This window comes from Chrysemys picta, chromosome 25 (genome assembly GCF_011386835.1).
Source record: "Chrysemys picta bellii isolate R12L10 chromosome 25, ASM1138683v2, whole genome shotgun sequence".
Lineage (NCBI taxonomy): Eukaryota > Metazoa > Chordata > Testudines > Emydidae > Chrysemys > Chrysemys picta.
Genome location: NC_088815.1, coordinates 10,298,626 through 10,324,150, shown reverse-complemented (window position 1 = coordinate 10,324,150; position 25,525 = coordinate 10,298,626). Strand labels below are relative to the sequence as shown.

Below are 25,525 nucleotides of genomic sequence, written 5' to 3'. Positions count from 1 at the left end.
TGGCAGGAGAGGAATAATAAGTCATTCACTCACCCCGGTCGGCTGAGTGGCAGGAGTTGGGCCGCAGTGCCCCTAGTTTCACCCTCTGGTGCTTTGTCTGCAGCCACCGGGAGCCCTGGCTATGAAAGGAGGCTGCAGGAATCCGGCTGATCAGTCCAAAGGTTTGTAACGCCACAGTGGGGGATCTTTGGTGTGTCCCTCTTCACGTTAAGGACCAGCAAGATAATCTCTAAACCCTGGGCCCCTCACTCCCTTTCAGGCCAGTGGTGCAACACCCTCTGCAAAGACACAATTTCCACCCGCAGAGCTCGATTTGCATCGGCGCTGGTTACACCTCACCCACCAAGGTGCACTGGTGCAAATCATGCTGCACTGGTGTGAATTGTGTTTACACTCGGGGGGTTGCAGCATGCGGCAGATGAGTCCCATGGCTAGGATGTAGCCAGAGCGGTGCGTGCGATGGAGTTCCATTTTGAACAGTCCCTTGCAAGCCTTCGTCCTTCAGCAAGAGTCATTATGGGAGGATTTAGGTTCCTTAAATCCTTCCACGTTGCATCTTCCAACCTTGTTCGAGGTGGGCCTCATGTTCTACTTTCTTTGACCTCCGCACGATAAATCTTCTGTAAAAGCGTACTTTCTTCTGCGGTCTGGACATGACCCCCCCACACACACACACTGCACTCATCTAGTTCCCAACTGCTGCAAGACTACAGTGCGCCTGGATTGTCTAAGTGTCTCCTCCTTTGTGACAAAATCAAGCCAACTGATGCAATGAATATGCCGTAACTTTTGACACTGAAAACTGTTCCATTCCTCTCCCTGGCCATGTTTCTGCCCCATATGACAGTGTCATCATTACGCCATTGAATACCCATATCTTCCTTGTCACTCAGACATCCCCGCCACCCGAACAGAGGCCTCTGACACAAAACCAATCCAATGTGTGACGTCTTCAGATGTAGAACCTCCAGCTGGCAACTGACTCCCCAGATAAAACTATTCCCCCGACCCATCCAGTGTCACTGCCATGGGCTTACATTTAAGGGTTTGCACTGGAGGCTAACTCCCACTCTAGAAGACCATGCTTTACTTGGTGCTTTGCATCTCGAAGGATCCCAAAGCACTTCACCAACTGTGGTCCAGATCCCGCACCCATTGAGGTAAATGGCAAAACTCCCCAGCCATCACTTCTCCCAACTCTGGAATGCAGCCACCTCTGGGGAGGAATGCAACAGCTGTTCAACAGGCCCCAGCAACAGGCCAGGAATAGCCTATCTGGATTATCATACTGGAACATATGTATGTGATTTAGCAGGATGGGTCCCCAAATCTAATAACCTTGAGTCTAGATTTAAGCAACACAAGAAAACACACATAGGAAAGTTACCAGAGGTTGCATGAACCCTAACATCTCTTATTCCTCTTCCACAGGGAAACCAGCTCCCTGGGCTATGTCAGGAGCAAATATTCTACAACAGGAAACAGTTGAGACAAACTTTCAAGTGAGCCTGTTAGAAAAAGGTCTGCATTCATGAGAGCACCAAGTCCCTTTTTGCTGGGACAGATGGGCAAGCTGGCAAATCTGAACTGGCACATTTGAAAATTTGCCCCAAGATGGCACATGCAGCAAAGGTCTGTTACCACCCCAACTGCTGCCTTGGGACCCATGCGCTAGCCAGCTGCATTGACCTGCCTGGTCAGCCAGGCCCCGGGGTGAAACCCAGATCCTACTTAAGTCAAGGTGAATTTTGCAGGGGAGGGATAGCTCAGTGGCTTGAGCATTGGCCTGCTAAACCCTGGGTTATGAGTTTGACCCTTGAGGGGGCCACTTAGGGATCTGGGGCAAAATCAGTATTTGAGCCTGCTAGTGAAGATAGGGGGCTGGACTTGATGATCTTCTGGGGTCCCTTCCAGCTCTATGAGATAGGTGTGTGTGTATATGTATTATCATCGATTTGAATGGGGCCAGAGTTTCAGCCCTGATGCTAACCACCAGAGGGATCTAACGCTAGACACTTGTGAATGGATTGTGGTCCACATGGGGAATGCCCCACGCCAAGGACCAAGCCAGTGCTCATCGCTGAAGACACCCATAGACTTCACTGGGCAAGGGACTGAACGTGAACATTTTCGGGCCTGATCCCGTTCTCATTGCAGCCAATGGCAAAACTCCCATTGAGTTAGACGGGAGCAGAAGCAGGCGCTTTGTGTACGGAGGGGGCATTTACACGGTAGCTTTTAAAAGAAGGGGGGGGTAGGGAAACAAATCCAGTGTCTCCTCCCAAAGCGTAACTAAAGTTTGCGCCAACAAGGGATGAGAGGAGAAGGCCTGAGGCTGATGCCTGCTCGGTGAATTCAATAAACTCCTGGAATATTTTGGAGCCCAGCTCTCTGACAGCCCCCCTCACTCCCGTCGAGCCCGGAACCCTGGAGATCCTGGCCCTGCCCAGACCCATGCTGCCAGGAACCCGCAGTGGTTGCAGATAAAATAAATAAATGGAGATATCCTATCTCCTAGAACTGGAAGGGACCTTGAAAGGTCATCAAGTCCAGCCCCCTGCCTTCACTAGCAGGCCCAAGTACTGATTTTGCCCCAGATCCCTAAGTAGCCCCCTCAAGGATTGAACTCACAACCCTGGGTTTAGCAGGCCAATACTCAAACCACTGAGCTAGCCCTCAACCCCATACAACCTGTTGGGAGCGAGGGAAGGGCTCATTCCCCCAACCCCCTGCGCATTGTTCCTCCTGTTCACACTTACTCCTGTCCCCTCTTTGGCAAGACTTGCTTTTGATAGCTGGAGCAGGCACCGATACTGGTGGGAGGGGTTGGTTTTAAAATCCCCCCCCCCGGCTTGCCAACCCCCACCCCAAAGCCCCTCTCCTGATAACTGTATAATTTCTACAGCGCTTATTGTGCTGCCGCTGCACGATGGGGAAAGTCCCGTTTGATTAGCCTTTGAACGCCCAGTGAACTGGAAATGCGCCCCCTGAAACAAAGAGGAGAATTCTAATTCCCCCTGCAAAGCCCTTTGGTATTAACCCAGACACCAGAGCTGTCAGGGCTCTGCAAGGGAGGTGATGGGGAGGCGGCGGGAGGGGGGAAGCGATTCACTGTTAATTGGCACTTTGTAGGCTTTTCTCCTGCCTTCAGAAAAACCAGCCCTTGTTTGAAAAGTTTGTTGGGCCTTGCTGGGACAGCGTTCATGGGTCACTTCTTAGCCTTTGTCAATTTGCTTCTCTCTTACTCCCCTCCCCGCTCCCCCTCCTCCCTCCCAAGGCAGATCGCCTCCTTGCAGCGCCCGGGGAAAACTCTCCTTGTGTGCACAAGATGCTAGATTCCATTCTTTGCAGACGGGTTGCAAGGGAGAGCGGGGAGCTGGCTTCTCACCCGGGAGCTGGGGCGGGAGGGGGGGCATCGGCGGGCAATAACTGGTTCCATCCAAGAGAATCTCATGGAGGAATTGGGGGGGGGGTGAAATGAGCCCTCTTCCCCTCCCCATCTCCAGGGAACCAAGCAAGAAAGTTAGGCACTGGGCTATTACAGCAGCTGTTTAAAGTCACATTAGTGCTGGCCTGGTTTTTGCAGGGGAGCAAAATTCCCCAGCAAATGGACATCTCTGAGCCAGATCCTGATCTCTGTTACGCTAGAGTAAATCCACTGAGGCCCAGGGAGTGGATCTGGATGTACACCAGCATGACCGGGAGCAGAATCGGGTCTGGCACGCCGGACAGAAACAATCAGTTTCAATGCACTTCACTGGTGTGGCGAGGGATAAGAGTGGCAGTGGAGGAAAGTGGCTGGGAGTAGTGAATTGGGAGCCCCTCTCCCCCCATATCTGCAGGGCTGGGGACCCAACTGTGTATAGTGCAACAAGCCAAACCCTTGGGGTCTACTCCCCCAGACCCATCCTTCCCGGCCATGCTCCCTTTAGGGCCGGAGGCTTCCCTGCTATTGGTACCCACGCTCGCTAGATAAACATTAGCTTGGGAGTACATCTGCATGTGCTGCAATCCCATCCCCTCCCTCCCCAGGACTGCAGTGTCACGCTGGGGATGCCTAGAGTGTCTGAAGAGACTCCCCGCACACAGGGCTAAAATCCACATAAGCAAACAACAGGCTGCTTAACAAACACCTATTGCATCAGGTTTGCCCAGTGGCGGTGAGTCACCGCACACATTCCCTGTTGTTTCCAGTGTAAAAGGTTAGTGACTAAGGGCAGAGACATTCTTTCCATCCTGTGCAGCTTGGCCGGCCCCTGGGGCCACTTCCAAATCCCTCCGCACCTCCTTAAAGGGCATTCTCCAGCCTGCGTGGTGCTGCTGGAACGCCCCTGCACACAGCACAAGCGAAGCAGCAGAACTCTGCGCTGGATCCCTAATTCCTGCTCGGCCGGAAGACATACCCTCAGCCTCCCTGCTCACGGATGGAAAGACGGTTCCCCAACGTCCGGTTTAAGGGGTTGAATTGAATGATAGAGGCACTCTGGACCCGGCCGCGCTGAGACATCCGCAGCCTAGACCGGAAATGATGCTGCTTTTGGAAAGCCAAGCAGGGGCCGACTGTTGTTATTGCATTACTGGCGTGGGCCTAAGGTTGGACGTTTCTGACGGGTCTGGAAGCCGGACGGCTGGGCTCAGCATGCCTGCAGGAAACATAACGCTCGGGGGCTTTCTGCCCAACTCCGCTTTATTTCCTCTGCCTTCATCTTGATTGTGAACAGCTCCATTGGTAGGGTGGCCCTGTGAGTAAAGGCCTAAGACCCGGGCCTTGATTCCCAGCTCTGCCAGAATCCCTATAGGACTTGGGCAAGTCACTCCATCTCTCTCTGGGACTCAGTTCAACAGGGCGATAATAATCTACCTCTGCTCTGCTTAGATGGTAAACTTTTGAGGACTGGTATATTTAATCCTGCCTCAGCACCGGGGACTGGACGAGGTGACCACTTGAGATCCCTTCCAGCCCTACGTTTCTCTGATTTGACTACTGTCTCCACTCCCAAGTAGCCACGCACACTCAAACAGACCCTTCCTTCTTAAATCCCTCGTCCCCTGGCAGCCGGCAAAATTCCTTGGTGGCAGGATTTGGGGGCTGCCCTGTTTTTACTTTCTCCGTCTCACCCATCTCTTGCAAAGGCCGCCCCGCAGCTGTCCGCCGTCCCCCCCCCCCCTCCAGGCAGCGCACGAATGAATCTAACACAACTCGGCTCCCATGGGAACAACTCGTTTATTGCACGACCGTTACTTGTGCATTGTCAGTTACCTGAGTTACAAACACCAGACCCAGCACTGGTCTGAGGGTTAGACCCCTCTGCGGCCCAGATCACTGCCAGACTAGAAGCACAACGTGAATTCCTTGAGTTTCCTTGAATGGTATTCAGCCCCGGGCCCTGGTGAGAGCCACTGAACTGTCCTTGGCCACAGCATGGGTTCTGTGCTGCTAATTACTGCTAACTACCGCCACCTTGTGGTGGCCAAGCTGCCTCGCCCCATTCAAATTAGCTTTGCACAGGTCTCACTATAGCCTGATTTTCAGAAGGGCGGAGCACCCACAAAATCCACTGGATTCCATAGCAGCTGGGGGCGGCTGGCATAGGCCTGACTCCGTGGCTCCCCCAGGGCTGGAGCACCCACGGGGAAAAATTGGTGGGTGCACCCACCGGCAGCTCCCCGCCCCGCGCCCAGCTCACCTCCGCTCCGCCTCCTCCCCTGAGCACGCCGCATGCCCGCTTTTTCTCCCTAGCTCCCAGCGCGTACATCGCGAAACAGCTGATTCACGTGGCTGGGAGGGAGGGGGGGAACGCAGCGCGCTGGGGGAAGAGGCGGGGCCCGGGTGGGGATTTGGGAAGGGGTCCAATAGGGGCAGGGAGGGGGTGAAGTTGGGGTGGGGACTTTGGGGAAGGGGTTGGAATGGGGGCAGGGCAGTGCAAGGGTGGAGTCAGGGTGGGGTTGGGGGCAGGGGGGCGCAAGCTCCCACCGGCGCCGGGGCAAGTTGGCACCTATGGTGGCTGGTGCTGGTGACAATCAGGCCACTGGGTCCTGATCCCGTTGACTCCACCTGCGTTTGGGTAAGGAGCTTAGAGCGCAGCTGGGAAGGGCGTGCTGGCTGAACCCTGAACCCGGCCGGTAGGATGTGGTCACATGTTGGGCGCATACTGGTTCTTCTGCATTCCCTTTCATTACCAGCCAGCAGGCGGCAGGAGCTGGGAGCATTGTCTCTGCCTGTTGCTCTGGCCAACCAGGCCGGGGAGAGACCTCCAAGCAAATCCCCCCATCCCCGAGCGGAGCACCCCACTTTCTCCTTGCTCAGTGATAGCCGGGGGAACCCCCTGACTCGCACACAAGGGGGACTTCTGGGCTAGCACCCATGTCTTATTGGCCAAGAAGGGAAGGGGAGAAGAGGCCGAATGGAGCTGGCCTGGGGTTGGGGAAGGGGCCATCGTCCATCTTTTATGGTGAACATATGTCCCTCCGGAAAGGTGTCCAAGCCCCCTGCTCGCCAATCCCAGGGCCCTGAGCCCTTGGAACGGGGTGGGAGGGACTCCAGGCTTTACCCCACTGGGAAGGTCTGTCTCCTACGGAGGAGGGGGGATTGTCTTTGAGGTGGGGGTGACACAGCTGGGAGGATGGTTTCTATCCTGCATCGGAGAAATGGGGAGTCTTTATCCCTAGCCCTGGGACATCGTGGGCTGGGGCAAAGGGGAGACTCCAGCCCATATGAATGGATGGGTGAGGCCGCAGAGGCTGGAGTCAACGCGGCAAGGGGCAGGGGTATGAGAAGCTGAGGCAGCGTCGGTCAGACGACTGTGTAAGGTCTTTGGAGCATGCATGGAATATAAACAGGGAGCAGAACGGGTAAAGAGTTATGGCTGATGGGGACAGAGTAGGGGTCAGAGTTAAGGTTGATGGGAAGGGAGGAGCAGTCAGATGTTCAAAAGGATGGAGGGGGGGTCGGAGTTAAGGTTGATGGGGACAGAGAAGGGATCAGAGCTAAGGTTGATGGTGATGGAAGAAGGGTTAGAGACTGGTTGATGGGGAGGAAGGAAGGGTCAGACATTGATATGGACAGAGGAGGGATCAGAGCTAAGGTTGATGGGGACAGAGGAGGGGTCAGAGTTAAGGTTGATGGGGACAGAGGAGGGATCAGAGCTAAGGTCGATGGTGATGGAAGAAGGGTCAGAGACTGGTTGATGGGGAGGAAGGAAGGGTCAGACATTGATACGGATGGAGGAGGGATCAGAGCTAAGGTTGATGGGGACAAAGGAGGGGTCAGAGCTAAGGTTGATGGGGACAGAGGACAGGTCAAAGTTAAGGTTGATGGGGACAGAGGAGGGGTGAGAGATAAGGTTGATGGGGACAGAGGAGGGATCAGAGCTAAGGTTGCTACTGGACGCTTATCCAATGATTTCCTGACATTTTTTGTTCCAGATCCAAACGCTGCTCGCACTGAAGCCAATGGCTGACCTTGACCTCAGCAGGAGGCGAGGGCCTTGCGCCTGTATCTGCAGGGCGAAGGGAATGGCAGCTCTGCATCCCTCAGGCGCTGGTGTAGTTATAGAAGCTCTGTATAACGACATCCCTCTGGTTGGGGAACCAATCCCGCAGGTGGCACAGCAGCTCCAGCCACCAGGGGTAGAACACCTCCCGTGCCCTGGTGGCTCCGCCTTTGATGATGGTCAGCGCGGCTTCAGCAGCGGGATAGGCGCTCATGTACACTTTGCCCCTGGAAGGGAACAATGACCCGGTCATACAACCCCCCTGTCACTGCGCTGGCCTGCTCTGTGCGAACAGACATCTCAGGAGTGAAAGATGCAAACCAGCTCCACAGGGCTGTACACACTCACACGCGTGCACCAATCCACCCAGATGCACGTATCCAGACGCTCATGCCCGCACACCCTTCCACACTCATCCATGAACGCACTAATACATACACAGACGTGTGCACGCTACACTCACACTCATGTACACCCACGCAGGAATACACACACCGATGCAAACATTCTCGCACCATACATTCTCTTGCACACGTGCGAACGCCCACATACATGCGCACCCATTCTTGTGCACACACACGCACCTCGTCTTCTCCAAAGCCATTTCGGTGTCGATCAGCCCCAAGATGCAGAGGGTGATGCACACATCTTGCTTCTGCATGGCGAGCTCATGGCGCAGGGAGCTAAAGAATCCGTCCAGAGCGAACTTGGTGGCAGAGTAAGGGGTTGTGAAGGGAGTTGAGATTTTCCCTAGAAAGGAAAACATGAGGAGAGGAAACCAAGTGAAACGTCTGGCAGAGCCTGACTGAGGGTGAGGGCACAGCTGGGAGAGAACCCCCTGGAAGGAATACATAAGAACAGAGGATTTGCTACATTGCATCAGACCATTGCTCCAGCTAGACAAGTTTCCTCATCTCCAGCAGTGGATGCATCAGAAGACGGAAACATCCAATCCCATAATGCACCAGGACAATCGTCATGCATGTGGGCGGGAAAGATTCCTTGCTGTTCGGGCTGCCCCCCGCCTGTAGCAATCAGTTCACGCTCTTGGCCAAAATATCTAGTGTGGTGGTTTGGCTGCTGCCCTCCCATATACTCGGCCACAGCTGTGGGTATATGCCCCAGGAAGTGCTCTGAAGGTGGGAAGCCCTACAGGAACATGAAATGATGTAATCCAGAGACGCCCCAGCAAGGGCCGAGTCCCATTCACACTGCAATTCTGAAGACTGCTGCAGGCGGGGCTTAGAAACTCATTCAGGAACAAGCTGAGGCATTGCATCTTTATCAGCCACAGCTCTGTGCAGGTTTCAAGCACTGACCTGTGAGGGAAGAAACCACAATCAGAGATCCTTTACTCTCAGCCAAGATGGGAAGAGCTGCAGATGCCAAGGCCACGTAACTCAGGAAATTCACCTGGAATGAAAGGAGATGAGACGTGAACGGAATGGGAACGTGGCAGCCAAAGCCAAAACTCATCATCTGTTCAGTGGGAGGGCTGGGGATGGGGTCACCCACTCATGACAAAGGTCATGTAATGAAAGAGGCGGGGTGCTTGATTTGCTACATAAAGCATCCAGGGAAAGGTTGCACCTATCTGGGGGTCTGGACTGATAGGATAATGGGAACACTACATTTTTGGGCGCTTTAAGATTTCAGATTAACGAGGAGGGGGTCAGAGTTAAGGTTATTGCTGAACATATACCCAAGGATTCCTAACTAGCTGTTCTCTGGTTTTCAGCCTGCTAGACAGTGGCATTCCCCACCCTGCTCCTAACACCCTGGCTTTGGTCCAAAGTTACCCTCTTCCTGGGTTTACCTTTATTGTGAACTTAATTAACAAAGAATAACCATCAGCCTAAGTTTTCTCCTGAGCTTGACTGTTTTTTCCCCCTGCAGGATCTCTCTACCCCGACCCCTACTTCTTCTTCCGAGAAGAGGCTCAAGCCCTTTCATATTCTGGAATGGAGCTAGTAGGACTCAACTGATCTGGCCTCCCAGATGAGTCAGTAAAACTGCTCAGCGTCTCTAGGGTTCTAAAACCTGACATCCGTTGCCTGATCTATTGGTTAGGTATTATTTTGATTTCCCAATTTAACATTCCATGCTTTGGCAGTGTTTGCTTGCCTCTAGATCCATCACAGTATGATAATTAATTTCAGAGTGAGGGCCCTGGTATATGTGGGAGAGACACTCATACTTAGGGAAGACCTTTTGAATTTGCAAAAGTTTTATTAGCACAATCAGCACTATCACAAACGCTACAACATAGCAAACTAGATCTAGATAATACAAGCAGCCAGAACTTGCATACTCATACCATCCTTTGCGGGGAGCCCCATAGTAGGTAAGATGACCCACGAGTGGTCCTTGGCCTGGCACGTTCCAGGAAATCTCCCTGGAGTGCATGGGCCGAGTGCCACCTTTTAATCAGAGGTTACGCTAACGCCTGCAATGCCTAATGCACATTCGGTAGGTGTGTGAGCCCCTTTTCCTTATCTGTATTTCCTCACCCTACTAATGTTGGGGTGCCCTTCTCCTACTAGGCCTCTTAATTCAAGCTTATTAGCATATAAATCAGTCCGTTACCATGGCATAGGCCCATATATCTATAGAACAGCTGGCTGTACATTGGAGTGATTCAACAGAAAACCCTGCATCTGTAAGCAGGGTCCTAGGAGCCACTGACTGCCATGTTACACACCCTCACTAGCTACTACACTGATTGGTGCCCTAGAAATCAGAAAGACAGACAGACAGACAGACAGACAGATAGATGGATGGATGAGTGGCAATGACCTAACCAGATCACCTACCTGCCTCCACCTGCCTCACATCTCAGCAGCCTTCTCAATCAGCAGCAAAGCATTACGGACCTTTTCCTTTCACCCCTATTTAGAGTCAAGGGGCCCCACTTCAGTGGAGTTGCCCCCGGTCTGCATTTGCCCCGCGTCTCTGAAAGCGAGGCCGATCCCAGGAAAGCCCGCTCTCGGCGGCAGAAACCAACCTGCATGAGCCAGCGGGTGTGTTCCACGTCTCCATCCCACATCTGGAAAGGGGTCTCGCCAATGTGGTTCAGCACCAGGTGATCCAGTCCCCCTGCAAGCAGCAGAGCAGGATGGGGGTCAGGGTCAGGTTCGGGACCATCCTTGGGCCAAGAGATGCAGCATAAAGGGGGAAGCGAACCAGCCAGCTCTTTCCTTTGGGCTGCTGGGAAGAGGTCCATCAGCTGGAGCCCAGGATGTGCCCAGTCAAGGCAACTCCTCAGGACTCCCCAGGCAGCACCTAGAGAGATGGCCGTGGGTGTCTCTTTCCAGTGCCCCTTGGCTCCAGGTGAAGTATTGCACGGTGGGAAGTGTAGTCCCTGCAAGCTGCATCTCCATTTCGAAAGAGGAGGGCAGCTGCAGGCATCCCTGAGTGTCCCCTGGGGCACAAGCTGCGCCTTGGGCGCTAGGCAGCTGGAGTTGGCTAGACCCAGTTTGCACCCCACTATCAATCAAAGGCACTGCTGAGACTGCAACCATTACCAGGGTGGAATAGACACACCAGGCACGCTCCTCACACACCCATCCATCACTGGCTGAAGTGGGGACACCGAGGCACTCAGACACAACAGTGAGGGGGGGCTCCACAAAGACACGTCAGGCCAAAAGAGAATGAACCCAGGTCACCCTTGGAGCCAGGAGCGGAACCCAGGAGTCCTGACTCCCACTCGCCTGCCTCCGACCAAAGCAACACGGCGTCAACGGATCAATTGCAGAGCCAGCGCAGGACAGGAAAGCCACACACCGCCCCGCCCTCCATGCTTGTAGTAAATGAAAGCAAACCCTTCAAGGGAGTCACACAGCAAGGGAAGCCATGCTTGGCAGCTTGTGACCTGGGAATCTTGAATTCCCTGCTGCGTTACCTGGATCGAGGCAGGATGTACAGAGGGAGCTGGGGGCATAGAGACCTTCTCAGGACTGCAGCTCCCAGTTAGGGTGACGCAGCCTGAGAGCAGCTGGGCCAGGCACGATCCAGAGAAAGACAGAAACACATGAGGGCCTATCTAAGGTACTTTCTAATGTATTTACCCTCATAACGCCCTGTGAAGCAGGGCAGGGTATTATGGGGAACTGAGCCACAGAGAGATGAAGTGAGTTGCCCAAGGTGACCTAGGAAAGCTGTGGCAGAGCAGGGAATTGAAGCCAAAGTCCTAGGTTAATACTCTAATCACTGAGCCATCCTTCCTTTCCAGCCTTGGCATCCCGGGAGGACAAAGACCTCTGCTGAAGCCTGCTCCGGCCTTCTGCAGCCTGGCTTCCCTCCTGGCCCAGGGAGCGTCTGCCCGCATTGTCCCACCTATTGGATTCCACCTCAATCCAGAGGGACCCACTCCCAAAGGTTCCACCTCCACAGCCCAATGAGTCCTTGGCCCCCTGGCGGAGGGTACCAATGAGAAGGCGTACCTGGGATGGTGCTGTCTGTGATGTGGACGTGTGTCCATTAAGAACTGGACTGAGAGCTCATTACACACACAACGTACATGGGAACAACAGTCTCCAGCTAGGCCAGATCTGTCTGATCTACTCTCGCTGGTATTTATATGGTACCAGCCACCATAGTAACTAGGTATGAATTTGACCTGAACCACGCTGTGCCTCAGTTTCCCCATGTCAAATGAGAACAATACTGCCCTCCCTCCACCCCTTCCTCAGAGAACCGTCGTGAGGGTTAATCAGCTAACGCCCCTGAAAGACAGAGGGCTTGACTTTCGTTTGAGGCAAGGCCCCTTAACGCTGCTCTGGCAGGGTGCAATGGGTATGAATGTACACCCACTTCAAGGGCGTTTTACGTTAGCGGAGCCTTGGTGTGAATGAGAATCAGATCCAGGAATTCGGTATTATTAGCGAATCTTTCCCACCAGCCATTCAGAACAAGACAGCTGCAACCATATTTTCCTCCAGCCCTGGGGGACCTGGAATTATTATAGTCTCAGCCTGACTTTCACACGGACACCTGTTCTCCCCCAGCATCAATCGCTTTTCTTCAGACGGCCCAATACGCACCCAGTTTTTGCAAAGCAAACTGCACCACCTTTTCTGGGGCTTGAGGGGAAGACATATCGGCCTGGATGTAAAAGACTTTCTTTGCCCCTAGCTGCAGGCATTTCTCCGTCACCTAGAGGAACAACAACAGACAGATCTGAGTCTACTTTTTTTGGTGGGGGGAGACAAGGGGCTGTTACTTCATTCACCTCACTGTTTTCATGCCATGGTCAAGAAGAGCCAACTATGAACAAAGTCACACACTTTACACCCACATTTACTTCCATCCAACCCAAAAGGGACTTGTCTACATGAGGAAATTAACCAAGGAATAATTATAACACACTAAATTAACACCCTACATTAACCCAGACTAAGAGTGCCCACATGAAAAACTATTCCAGAATAGCTATTGTGCTTTAAATTCATGACCTACCTTAATCTGAGAAAGAGAAACAGCAGAACTAAAATTCATTTGCAAATTTAACACCATTAATCTGGGCTTGAATAGGGACTGGGAGTAGCTGGCTCATTACAGAAGCAGCTTTGCCTCTCCTGGAATTGACACCTCCTCATCTATTATTGGGAGTGGACCACATCCACCCTGATTGAATTGGCCCTGTCAACACTGGTTCTCCACTTGTCAGGTACTCCCTTCTCTTCATGTGTCATTATATAATGCCTGCATCTATAACTTTCACTCCATGCATCTGAAGAAGTGAGGTTTTTTACCCAGGAAAGCTTATGCCCAAATAAATCTGTTAGTCTTTAAGGTGCCACCAGACTCCTTGTTGTTTTTGTGGATACAGACTAACACGGCTACCCCCAATACTTAATGTGAACGAAGCCCGAACGAGACACTGCAACAGGCTTAGGTGAGCCCAGGCCTAGTGCAATGTTCTTACATTTACCTTCCCATCAGCTCAGAACCTTACACTGGGCCTGTTCTCACATGATTTCCGTACTCCAGAGATGGATGAGTTTGTATTTCCAACTTATTTGAGCTGGTTGGAAAATGTTTTTTTATCTCCTCAAAGAAAATTTTGAGTTTTCAGTCAAATATTTTGCTTGAGAACGGAAATATTTCAATTCCGAAATGCTGCTCCAGTGCCTCATGGGAGTTGTAGTCCAGAGTCACATGCTCCCATGTCTCCTCTATAGTTTGGGTTCCCTCTTGGACTACATCTCCCATGATGCACCACAGCATCCCCTCTTGGTGAGGGGAGGTGGTGCATCATGGCATTCATATGGTGGCACTGCATCATGGGATATGAAGTCTGGCTGGAGATTTTGGCCCATAGACAAGAATGGGAGCAAGGCACGCAAACTACAGCTCCCAAAAAGTACAGCAGAGGCATTTCAGAATTGAACAATTTTGATTTGGGAGTGTTTTTCAGCAAAGACAAAAATCGACATTTTTCTACAGTAAGCAGACATTTTTCATGTAAAAATTCATTTAGTCAAACCCCCCATTTTCTGTCAAAAGACAGTTTTGGTGGAACATTTCTGACTAGCTCTACATCCTATTTTTTTTAATGGCCACATCTTCACCCCTTCTGCTTTCTGCTGTGTGAGGAGGCGCTTACTTTCTGCAGCAGGGTTTCCCTCCTGGCAGTCAGAACTATTTCAGCACCAAACCTGGAGTAATGATATGCCATCTGCTCTCCGATCCCAGCGCTGGCTCCGGTCAGGAGAACTCGGGCACCAGAGATGCTGTCTTAAGGGGTGGGGAGGGGGAGAGAGCACAAGAAGAAAGTGTTAGTGAAAGAAGAATGAGAGGAATTACAATTACTGATGCAGGGAGCGCTCAAGATTGGAAACTATCCCACTGCGTAGGAAAGATAGGACGTATGGCAAGAGACCATTCCAGATATCAACCATCCCACACAGACACTTTTCAATAATCTTCTCCCGCACTACTTCCATAGCTTGTGACATCAGCTTAATTGGGAGATCATTAACACACCGTGTAATAGCTCCTTTGTGTTTAAAAGTAGGCACCACCAAGCTTTTATGCCACTCATCTGGCATTTTCTCTTTCTTAAGAATATCATGGAACAAACTTGTAAAAAACTTGATGCCTTTGCTTCTCAAGGATTCACCGCATCCACTGATAGCATCTGGCCCAAATGAAGTTTCTCCTATTTCATTTTCCTAAGCGCCTCTTCAACTTCTTCATTTATGCCTTCTAGTCCTGCTCTGAGTGCAGGGGACTGGACTAGAAGACCTCTCGAGGTCCCTTCCAGTCCTACAATTCTATGATTCTATGTAATTTATCACATCCAAGTTCAGCTTACATGTCCTTAATTCCTCATTCATCACTCTTGCAAAATAATCTAGGGTTACCATTCGTCCGGATTTACCCGGACATGTCCTCCTTTTTCTGCTAAAAATAGCGTCCGGGGGGAAATTTGTAAAGCACTCACAATGTCCGGGATTTCCCCCTCCCCCGGCAGAGCAGAGCGAGCGGCTGGGAGGGCTGCAGGAAAGTCCCGGGCTGGACTCCGGAGCAGCTTCCTCCTCCCACCCTGCATTCTGAGCCTGCAGCTCCTCCTCCTGCAGCCCGGTCCGGCAGCACTGTGCAGGGCCAGGGACCGGGTTTTGTTGTGCTGGGGAGCGCAGCCACGTGTCCGGCTCGCACAGAGCCCAACACCCTGTTCTGAGCAGCAGGGTAAGGGGGCCAGGGAGGTTCTGAAGGGGGCAGTCAAGAAACGGGGGGGGGGCTTTTTGGGGGGAGTGGAGAAAGTTTTGGGCAGTCAGGGTACAGGTAGGGGGTAGCGTCCTGGGGGGCAGTTGGGGGGGGTCTTAGGAGGGGGCAGTTAGGGGACAAGGAACAGGGAGTCTTAGGTAGGGGGTGGGGTTCTGGAGGGCAGTTAGGAGCAGGGGTCCCAGGAGGGGGCAGTCAGGGGACAAGGAGCGGGGGGGTAGGGGGCTGGGAGTTCTGGGGGGGAGCTGTCGGGGGCAGGAGTGGGGAGAGGGATCGGAGCAGTCAGGGGACAGGGAGCAGAGGGGTTTAGATGGGTTGGGAGTTCTGGGGGGGGGCTGTCAGGGGGTGGGGAGTGGTTGGATGGGGCGTGGGAGTCCCAGGGGTCTGTCTGGGGGTGGGGGTGTGGATAAGGGTTGGGGCAGTCAGGGGACAAGAGGCAAGGAGGCTTAGATAGGGAGTGGAGTCCTGGGGGGCAATTAGGGGCAGGGGTCCCAGGAGGGGGCAGTCAGGGGACAAGGAACGGGGGGAGGGTTGGGGGTTCTGGGGGGGCGGGAAGTGGGAGGGGCAGGGGCGGGGCTAGGGCGGGGCTCCTCACGTCCTCTTTTTTGCTTGTTGAAATATGGTAACCCTAAATAATCACTCCAAACTTTGTTGATTGATTCCCCATTCATTAGCAATATGCCATATTCATTTCTAATGTAAGCAAATTTGTTCACATCCCTCATCATCTTCTCTCTTGCCTTGGTGAGTCTACAGATGGTCTTCCCTCCCTCATGTCCTCCTAGTCAGTTACATAGTTTGTCACAGACCATACTTTTAGCTGCTGCAAAACACTTCTGTTAGCCTCCTTTTTTGCCTCAAAAGATGCCATCTTATCACTGCTCAAGCTATTGGCCTGCCCTTTTTTGAAGGTGATCTTATTTTTCCCCCCTCAATGGATTCTTGAACTCGAGGATTGCACCACCAAGTCTCTCTTCTTATCCTATCTGCCACTGGTTTCGTCACTCCTAGGACTTCATCTGCCGTTTCCAGCAGAGCCGACTTTAGTTTGAACCAGGTGTCCTCCACACATCCCTGTGTCAGTAAGTTTACGCCTTTCTCCTTGTTTGAAGGATTTTTCACTACCATCTTTAAGTTTCCAACACTTAGGCCTTTTTGGAGCCCAGGCGTTCAGGTATTTCCAAAGTCTCCGCATTCTGATGTCCATAAGGGGAAGTCTGTGCTGTCTCACAATGCACTTGCTGGGTATTACCTTCCAATTGATTATTCATGATCTGTTGCTTCTTCTCATTAAAAGGAAATCCATTTGGGACTTGTATCCTCCACCAGCATAAGTTACAAGGTGGCTTTCCCTCTTCTGTAAGTGTGTGTTTACGATCACTAAGCCCAGCGCAAGACAAGTCTGTCGGATCGTGCTCTCTTGGAGTTTCTGTTTCCAGTTCTTTGCCCTCCATGGAGTTTCATATCCAGTCTTTCCAGTTCCAACATGCGCATTTAGATCTGCTCTGATAATTATCTTCTCGTTGGATGGTATGTTTCCAATAAAGGACAACAACTCATCGAAAAACTCCTCTTTTACTCTTTGATCCTCTCCTAACTTTAGTAAATACCCCCGTATTATATGGCTCGTTACCTTTTCCCAGAACAGTCTGACACATATCAGTCCGTCTGACATTCTGGTAACCTCTATCACATGCTTCTTCATGGTTTCATCCAGAACAACTCCAATACCGTTTTAGGATGTTGAACTCCCTGAGGATTTTGTAACCCTCTGCCAGCATCTTGGCTTTGCAACCCTTCCAGTTGGTCTCTTGCACACGTCACATTTATTCTTCTCTCCTTTAAGACCAGACATAGCTCCAAACTTCGCCCAGTCAGCGTTCCTACTTTCCAATGTGCAGATCTCAGCTTACTCACTTGCTCCTTGCCCTGTTACAACACGCAAGGAAGGCTGTTGTGTGCTGCTCGCAGGGAACACCCTAGATATCAGTTCACATGAGCATGTCTTCACAGGCTTTACACCCGTCCCTGGCTATCCATGCCTGATGCCTTGGGTTTGAAATCGGCGTTTCCCTTCTCTTAGCTGAGCTCCCTGACGCGGCTGAAGAGTCCCATCTGCCCCAGTAAGACTTATATTAAAGCGGTCTTTATTCACCTGGACATCCTCATCATTGGGCCTAAGTAGCATTGTATAGAGATAGCTTGCCACCAGCTACGCTACCCCACCTGTGCAAAGATGTCACCAGTTGGTCTGTGACCACTCACTGAGCATTTGCAGCTGTCCTGCATATCTGCAGTACGTTCCCCTACCTGTTCCCCTACCCGGGGATGCACCTGATGGGAGCTGGTCACTCCTGCTGGCAACCAGTAGTACCTCTTTCCTTATTATCTGTGCGACAGCGACTGAGATCAGAGTTAGTCTGTGCTAGGCGCTGTACGTACACGTATTGAGGACAGTCCCTGCCCCAAAGAGCTCACAGTATAAATAAACAGCAAGCACTGTTATCACCTATTTTTAGGGCCCTTTGTTTTCAGTTTTTATTTTATTTATTTTCTCAGGAATTGATCTGTGATTATTTCTACATCAACAAAAACGGGTGAAAATTGGTGGAAAAAACTATTAATAATTGTTTCTGGGTAAATATCAGGGTTTATTTTGGTGGACAGAAAGACAGAGGAAAAAGTAGTCAGTAGATTAATGCTTTGATGCATGGAATTCAATGTGGTTTGCTGCAGAACTAAAACAACTCAAAACACCTCTCTGAGTTTACGAAAACAGTAGATCTCTAATCCCCAAATAAAACTGTTCATTTGAATAAACAGTTTTACTGTTGTAGATTTAGAACTATTAGCCTATAAATATTTACATTTAATAATTGGGATACACCATTTGCAGCACATACACTCAACTTCATCCTTTTCCCCTGTTTTTGTTTTTTTTTAAACTTTTGAATACTTTCTTGTGTTCTGAAACGTATTCTGTGACAGATTTTCATTTTCTTCCCATTTCAGTGTGTCATATCTTTAAACCGTTATCTGCTAACAGGTTGAGATGTGTATGTGGCGGGCGTGACATTCATCAGTACCTTCAGATGCGCACACACTTCAGAGCTTGCGTGCAGGCCTGTTTGTTTATTGTGTGCATCTTCTAGACTAATGCATAGTCTTATTTCAACCGGCAGCTTTGCATATACACACAGACTAATGTATTATCATAACACATAGATCTCATGCAGTGTATTGTATTTCCCTAATAAAACCAGTTATTTTTATATATTTGAATAATACAAGAGTAGGGTGAAAATCGGAAAAAAAGGAATAATACTTTTTGTAAAACCCGGGATTTTGTCAGTAAAAACGGGTTTAAACGGAAAACGAAGGGGCTTGCCCAGTTTACAGATGGAGAAATGAAGCACTGAGAGAGATTATGATCTAAAGAGACAAAAAATGGGAAGAGGGAGAACAGAGCAAAACAAGGAAAGTGACATACCCAAGGTCACACAGCTGGTCAGTGGCAGAGAAGGGAATAGAACCCAGGTCTCCTGAGTTACAGTCCAGTGTAGTACCCACTAGACTACACTGCCTGTCCTCTACCTAGCATATAGCAATGGCCACTAATAAATACATCTAGGTTGACTCTTTCGTGATTGCAGCTTCTTTCACAGGCATAAGAATGGCCCCACTGGGTCAGACCAAAGGTCCATCTAGCCCAGTGTCCTGTCTTCTGACAGTAGCCAATGCCAGGTGCCCCAGAGGGAATGAACAGAACAGGCAATCATCAAGCGATCCATCCCCTGTCGCCCATTCCCGGCTCTTCTCTGCAGGTGGAAACAAGGAGAGGCAGCTCCCTGTGGTCAGCCAGCTCTCTCTAGACCACAGGCAAGCGTTCCACAGACCACAGTTTGGGAACACTCCCCGTCCCCCATTCACCTTCCATAGGTGCTGGGAGAGGTGGTTTCCATCACAGACAAGCTTTACAGTTTGGTTCAATGGCTCTCAGCCACACCCACACACCCACCCACACTCTCTCCCACCCCCACCGGAAGCCTCTTTCCAAGCTCTGTCTGTTTCCTCTCTCCGCCTACCTGGGTTAAAGGTGTCTCTCCAGAAGAAAGCCAGGAGCCCAACTATAATCCCAGCAGTACAAAGCGCTTTCCCAGGTGGGATCATCCTCCCCAAAGCCTTGGGGGGAATGAACGAAGAGCGCCTCAAGGGTGAGTGCAGTGTCCCAAGCGCCGTCAACCTCCGCCCTGTGCGCAGGGAGCCGGCCTGTGTGAACAGCGTAATGGCAAGTGTGTGAACTGGCAAGGGAAGTCCCCACTGGCAGCTAATAATAGTTGGGGAGGCCCGGGAGCGAAATAGCTGCAGTTGATGGTTGCTGAGAAGGGGGTAAGGCCCAGCTGATCGAAGGAGCAGCTTCCACCAGAGTTCCCATGGGGTAAATTCAAGCTGCCCCGTAGGACCCTGCCCCCAACACTGCAGGGCTGAGGTTCCCCTTGGACGCAGTGCAAGCTGCTTGGCTTTCCAAGGTCTAATTCATTACAGATTGATATGGCCCTTGGATAAGTCAGGTTAACACTCTGTGCCTTTCTTGTTCACCTGGGACCTTTGATACGGATACAGGACCATAAATAACAACAAAGCAAGAAGCAAAGTCCTGTTGTGGTTAAAAACTAACAGGAAAGGAAGCAGAGTTGTGGGGCAATGGTTGCTCCCAGGGCAGGTCCAAGGGAATTTGCCCTGCCTCCCCCAGTAGCACCATTTGATTGGGTCCCTGACCTCCAGGCTCCAGATTCAGTCCCAGAGCCCCAGCTAATGTAAATCAACCCTGAAAATCAACGGAGCAGAGCCGATTTACAGCAGCTGAGTGTCAGACTCAGCGTGTGCAACTTTCCTCCTTGCCCTAAACTCCAGGGCAGCTGGAGGGGGGGGGTCCAGTAAGAGCAGCTGGAGGGATGGGGTGGGGGGCAGTCTGTGATGTGTCCTGGTGAAAGCCAAGATGAAAGAGTTCTGAGTGCCCAGTTATTGCCACCTTGGGGTTCTCAGTCAGCCCCAGGCAACTTGAGCAATGAACATCCCAGTAGCATTTTAGCTTGTCCCAAGTGGGATCAAGAGACAGACTCACCTGTTTAGATGCTACCTTTCGTCACTGGCCGGAATTTGTAATCTGCTCTGCTGTTACATGGCAATCCCTCCTAGAAGGTTGTCCTCAAAGGAGCTGACCCTGCTCGGGAACATGATGTTTGACGCAGTTGCACTGGAATTTGAGGACTAAGGACAAAGAAATCTTTGACAAATCAGATGCATGCTACGAATTGGCCAAGCTAATGACAGTGCCTTGCGTATGTAAATAAACAAACTAACTGTTTATATCAATCATGCCCTTCTTCACCACAACTCCTGGCAATTAGCTTGCCAATCTGTTACTCAGGGTTTCAGATCACAAAGGAGTGGTTATTTAACTAGCTTTTTCCCAGGAATAAATCAACAGGGACACCGTTTTTCTGTCTGATACATGATTGATACAAACCAGAATGCTTTTACAGCACTTAAAACGACTTTTTATTAAGCCTTAAGCGCACACACACAAACTTATATTACAGCAACAGGTTTAGAGCATTCCAAGACATAATTTCCAAAGTCTGACATGGTTTAGAGGCGGTGACAGCAGGTCGTCGATGGCCAGTTGCCTTCCTGCTGGGGAGTTTGGGGTGTCCGCCTCTTGCCCGAGAAAAAGCTCCCTCGGACTCCTCTGAGGTATTTACTTTTACTTAATTTTTTATAGCTATCTTAAACAGAGCGTGTCACTTTTAATGGGTTACTAGAGTAACCCCTACTGAGTGCCTAATTTTTTTAAATTTTAGCAAATGATTTATTTTTTATTATCAAAGCATTTCTAGTTATAACAACAATAAAATGTATATGTTAGGGGCACTTAAAACCAAGGTCGCTTGCATAATCCAGTGTAATAGAAAGGATTTCCTCTAAAGTCACTGGAGTCGCACCCTGGCAAATGTGGAGACAGATAAGAATCAGGCCCGTAGTAAAGTACTGTACATAGCAACTTCTAGACATTAATGAATTTGTCCTCGCAGCCCCCTCTGTGAGTTGGGTAAGTATCATTATTGCCATTTTACAGATTGGAGAAACTGAGGCACAGCGAGAGGACGGTCAGAGCTGGCAAGTGAACTCGGGAATTCTGACTCTCAGTCCTTAGCTATGCAACCATCCTTTCCCTTCCCAAATAGCTTAAAGGGTTGTTCTCTATCTGCCCATCCCTCCCTCTCGGTCTTTACAATGTGCTCATTGCTCGACCCGATCTTCCACTCTTGCCAATACATCACACTTCAACCCAAAACTCAGAGGAGCTCCCCTAGAGAAAAGGGCTACGGTTTCCTTAGCTCTTTCAGTCACTTCCCTCTCTGATGAGATTGTTGATGGTCTTTGTCATGCAGACACTTATCCACAGAGAAATAGACAGACCTACCAAACTCATAACATGCAGGACACCACACAGCCCTCAGACGCTGTTAACTTGCTTTCACTGTGATTTGTCAGTGATATGGAGGGGAAAGGCATTATATTCTCATCATCACTCAATCTTTCCAAAACAGCTATCAAAGAAACAGCCCTTTCTCATGCCCTGTATCTGTCTGTCTGTCTTGAATGAACAGGATTAAAAAAGAATCAAAAAGTAATTTCTACCCTTAATGGAACATCTCAGCAAAGAATTGCAGAATCAACACCAACTCCCAGTTTTAGCCATGAACTGAAAATCTAACTTTCCCTTAGATTCTAAATGCCCGACACATACGTTATGCAACTTATTGCCACGATCCTCAAAATATAACAAATCTGAAATGCAAAATAAATGAAACCCCATTTTTTTCAGCACCATAAACTGATTTCACCTCCCCCTGTCCCCAAAAATGTAACATTTAAAACTGATTCCAAACCCCGGTAAAAATATCGACAAGTTATATTTATATGTCACTTTCCATCCCAAAGGATCTCAGTGTATTAGGCACACTTAACATGATATACAAACTTACAGTGATGGACAAGAAGTGGGGGGGATTTTACTTCTTTACTCCTCCTTTAAGGATATGATCTGCAAAAGGAAAACTAAAGACCTAACCCAGCACTGAAATACTAATATCATCCACTTAGCAAACTGGTTATCACTTGCCAGAAACACTCCTCCCCTTCTTCTGACCTTTCTCTCCTCTCTCTTTCACTTACATAGTTTTAGCATCACTAGCCACTCCCCTTAACACTTAAAGAGACAGTCAACACAAGATCATTTTTTAGAGTTAACAATCCATCTATCCCTAAGACATGCTGTCAATGTCCAGGGCTTTGCAACCACACTTTCCTACATTTAAAAATTAGTTGGCCTTCCCGTTGAGGTGTGAAAGACCCAAACAAATGACGGGGGAAAGGCTATATGCAAAGTGCTGTCAAATGCCACAAAGTCAATCAATGGAAAAAAGGCAGTGACAAATCTTTTTTCTCCTGTATTCTCTTTCAGCCATAGTCACCTTAAGTGTTGTTGATAACAACCAAGGTAAAGAATTCAGTAGAGAAGGGTGGTTTTAAAGTTGTCTGTATTACCTTAATTTTAAGGCTTGGTAGCTATACATCTAAATCCTCTCAAATGTAACAATAAATATCTATTGGCAGGGTTGTGCGCTCTGACAGCCTCATGAGATAAATGTCCCATTTCCAGCAAGGCTCCAGGAGAGTGGTGGTCAGAGAGTCTTACTCCAGCTAACTTTGCTTTCACAGAAACTGTGACCCAATCCTGCAATTGGATCTGTGGGGATGGACCCCTTCATTCACATAAAGCCCAACTGAAAGGAACGGGGCTGCACATTGAGACACGTCTGCTACACACAAGGATTTAATTGCAGGATTAGGGCCATAGCATCTGTTCATGTTCCTATTGAAGTTAACGGGACTTTTGCCAATGACTTCAAGGGCAAACAGGATCAGGGCCTATACACAAGGCCCCATGTACTCTGTGACAAGCTGAACCTAAGTTATTTCCCCCCACTCACTCCAGTGAGAATGACCACGGGGGTTACAATCCCGGCTCACAGAAAGCCCTTTGCAGGATCGGGGCCCTAAAAAGTAAACAGGAGAAAAGATCATATCTAACTCTACAGTATGTTTGTAAATAACAAAACGAATACAGTAATAATAGCGGCACAGATTTTTATTGCAGATTATTAGATGGATTTCATTACTTGTCGCAGGGCTGCATTTACCTGCAGGTAGCAGGGATGACGGGATGTGAGTGAGATAGATACCTTTTATATCTTGGTGCCTTATTGTGAAATAATGGAGAGATGCAATATATTTCCATGCAGCAGGATGATGTCAGTAACAGTCAAATGCATTTTTAAGGCATGTAGCAGAATTGCGTCGCTAAGGGTGCAACGCGTGTTTAGTGCATGTTGCAAGATGGTGTGGCCACGTGAAATGTGATTTTAGTGCACGTTGCAACACTGCATGGAATTTTATATTTATTTTATTTATGTACCAGGTCTATTGGGCTGACAGCAAGCTGCATTTTCAGTGCATGTTTTTTGCAGCATACGGGGGCTGGTGGGATGCATCTTAGTGTAGACAGAGATTCTGGGATAGCAGCGAGAAGGCTGCTTATTACAGGGAGCAGGAATTGTGGCTGTGACGTTATGAGTGTAAAATAATATTTCATTGAAAGATGACAGGGCCAGAAAGAGTTAATTAACTCAGACTGACCTGACCCATGGGTGAATTGTAGAAACTGGTTAGGAAGATATGTTAATGAATAGAGCTTTGAAATGCAAGTCTGCATTGTTAGAGATCTCAAGGGTAAATGTTTGCTCAGGTCTTGTGATGTAAGCAAACAAGTCTTGTCTATTGCTGTAACTTTAATTTGAAGATCAAAAAGGAATATTAACATTTATGATGATACTTGAGTGAAATAGTATTATTGTCTATATGTCTCTTTGAAGGTTGTGGTAATCTGTATCTGAACTGTTTAATGGATAGATTAATCTGTGCTAATTGCCAGGATGTTTGAGAGAAGGAGAATTAAGCCTATTGTTTTCTCAGGCCGAAAGGCTGCTGGAAATGTATAAGAACTCTGGGACACGATCCTACTTCATCTCAGATCTGCTTTGGATTTCAAGAGGGGGAAACCTTAAGCCACAAGGATTGAGATCCCCAGTCATTGACTGGAGTCACCCTGAATATGGACATTGGACTATAACCTATGGACTATTTCTAAAAGGATTTTTGGCAACTACAAGCTCACCTCTGCTATGTATCTGAACCTCAAGAATTGAATTCAAGTCTGTATGTATGTTGATCTTTTAACCAACACTCTCTCCCTTTTCTTTTTTAATAAATCGTAGCTTAGTTAGTAAGAATTGACTATAGTGTGTATTTTGGGTAAGAGCTAAGTTATAATTGGACCTGGGTATGTGACTGATCCTTTGGGATTGGAAGAACCTTTTCTTTTATATGATGAAGTCAGATTTTCAGTCATCATCATCATATCTGGACGGAGGCCTGAGGCTGGGTACTTTAAGGGCGCTGTGTTGTTTGGATTTCTGCGTAACCAGTGCGGTACAACAGAAGCGGTTTTGTGCTGGTTGGTAAATGTAAATATTGGACTATCCCCCAGGGTTGGGGGTTTGGCGGCCCTGTTTGGTTTGCAGTTCACCCTGATTGAGTGACCTCAGCCGGCTCCCAGGGCAGCCCGGTCAAGGTACATTGGTAAAGAGCCGGCGGGAGTTCGCCTATCGCTTTAGTTCATGGTCGATGCGATGTCCTAGGCACGGGCATTGCGCGCAGCAGGCGGGCTGGGGGGCAGCGCGGGGCTGGGGGGCAGGTCGCAGGGCAGCCCCGGGAGCTGGGTGCGCGTGGCCCCGGGGGGGCGGCAGCTGGTTGCAGGGAGCCGGGATTGGGGGGGGCTGAGCAGAGCTGCGGGGCTCGTGTCGCTGGTTCGCTTTGCTCGCTGCCCGCGGCAGGTGCTTTTCCAGCCTGCATCCTGCACCCTCCCAGCTCCCACCCCGGGCTGGACCTGGACCTGGACCTGGACCTGGACCTGGACCCAGGCCCGGCCCATTCCCCCTCCCCCGACCTACCTGTCTGCAGGGGGGTGACCTTAAGAGGCGGGGACCAGTCACCGGGCGGGGAGGTCACGTGTCTAGCTCCGCCCTCACCTGAACCCGGCCTGGCCGCCATGACAGCTACCGAGGCGGAAGTGTGTGGGCGCTCCTGGTCACGTGATTACGCGGGGGGTGGGC

General features: G+C 50.0%; 1 protein-coding gene across 3 annotated transcripts; it reads right to left on the bottom strand.

Annotated features, from left to right (window-relative positions):
* Positions 1-5,205: 5,205 nt before the first annotated feature.
* Positions 5,206-25,505, bottom strand: HSD11B1L (hydroxysteroid 11-beta dehydrogenase 1 like). 3 transcript variants are annotated; one of them, XM_008168810.4, is made up of 9 exons: positions 25,364-25,505; positions 20,350-20,495; positions 19,310-19,493; positions 14,104-14,234; positions 12,539-12,650; positions 10,498-10,589; positions 8,813-8,906; positions 8,078-8,243; positions 5,206-7,720 (listed from the first exon to the last, which is right to left on the bottom strand). In XM_008168810.4, exons 3-9 carry the CDS (start codon positions 19,392-19,394, stop codon positions 7,534-7,536), a joined length of 867 nt encoding a protein of 288 aa, XP_008167032.2. In that variant the 5' UTR covers positions 19,395-19,493; positions 20,350-20,495; positions 25,364-25,505; the 3' UTR covers positions 5,206-7,533. The 3 variants fall into 3 exon arrangements, with proteins under 3 accessions (XP_008167032.2, XP_008167033.2, XP_042697448.2); XM_008168811.4 differs by having other exon boundaries at positions 20,350-20,448; positions 25,364-25,496; XM_042841514.2 differs by lacking the exon at positions 19,310-19,493 and having other exon boundaries at positions 20,350-20,448; positions 25,364-25,496.
* Between the last annotated feature and the right edge of the window lie 20 nt (positions 25,506-25,525).

Excerpts from the sequence above, each read along its gene's own strand:
- HSD11B1L (XM_008168810.4), bottom strand. The coding sequence starts at position 19,394 with ATGATCCCACCTGGGAAAGCGCTTTGTACTGCTGGGATTATAGTTGGG. Across the intron at positions 10,590-12,538 it reads GTTTGCTTTGCAAAAACTGG|GGGGACTGGATCACCTGGTG; the intron begins GTGCGTATTGGG and ends TGCTGCTTGCAG. Across the intron at positions 8,907-10,497 it reads ACACCCGCTGGCTCATGCAG|GTGAATTTCCTGAGTTACGT; the intron begins GTTGGTTTCTGC and ends CTTTCATTCCAG.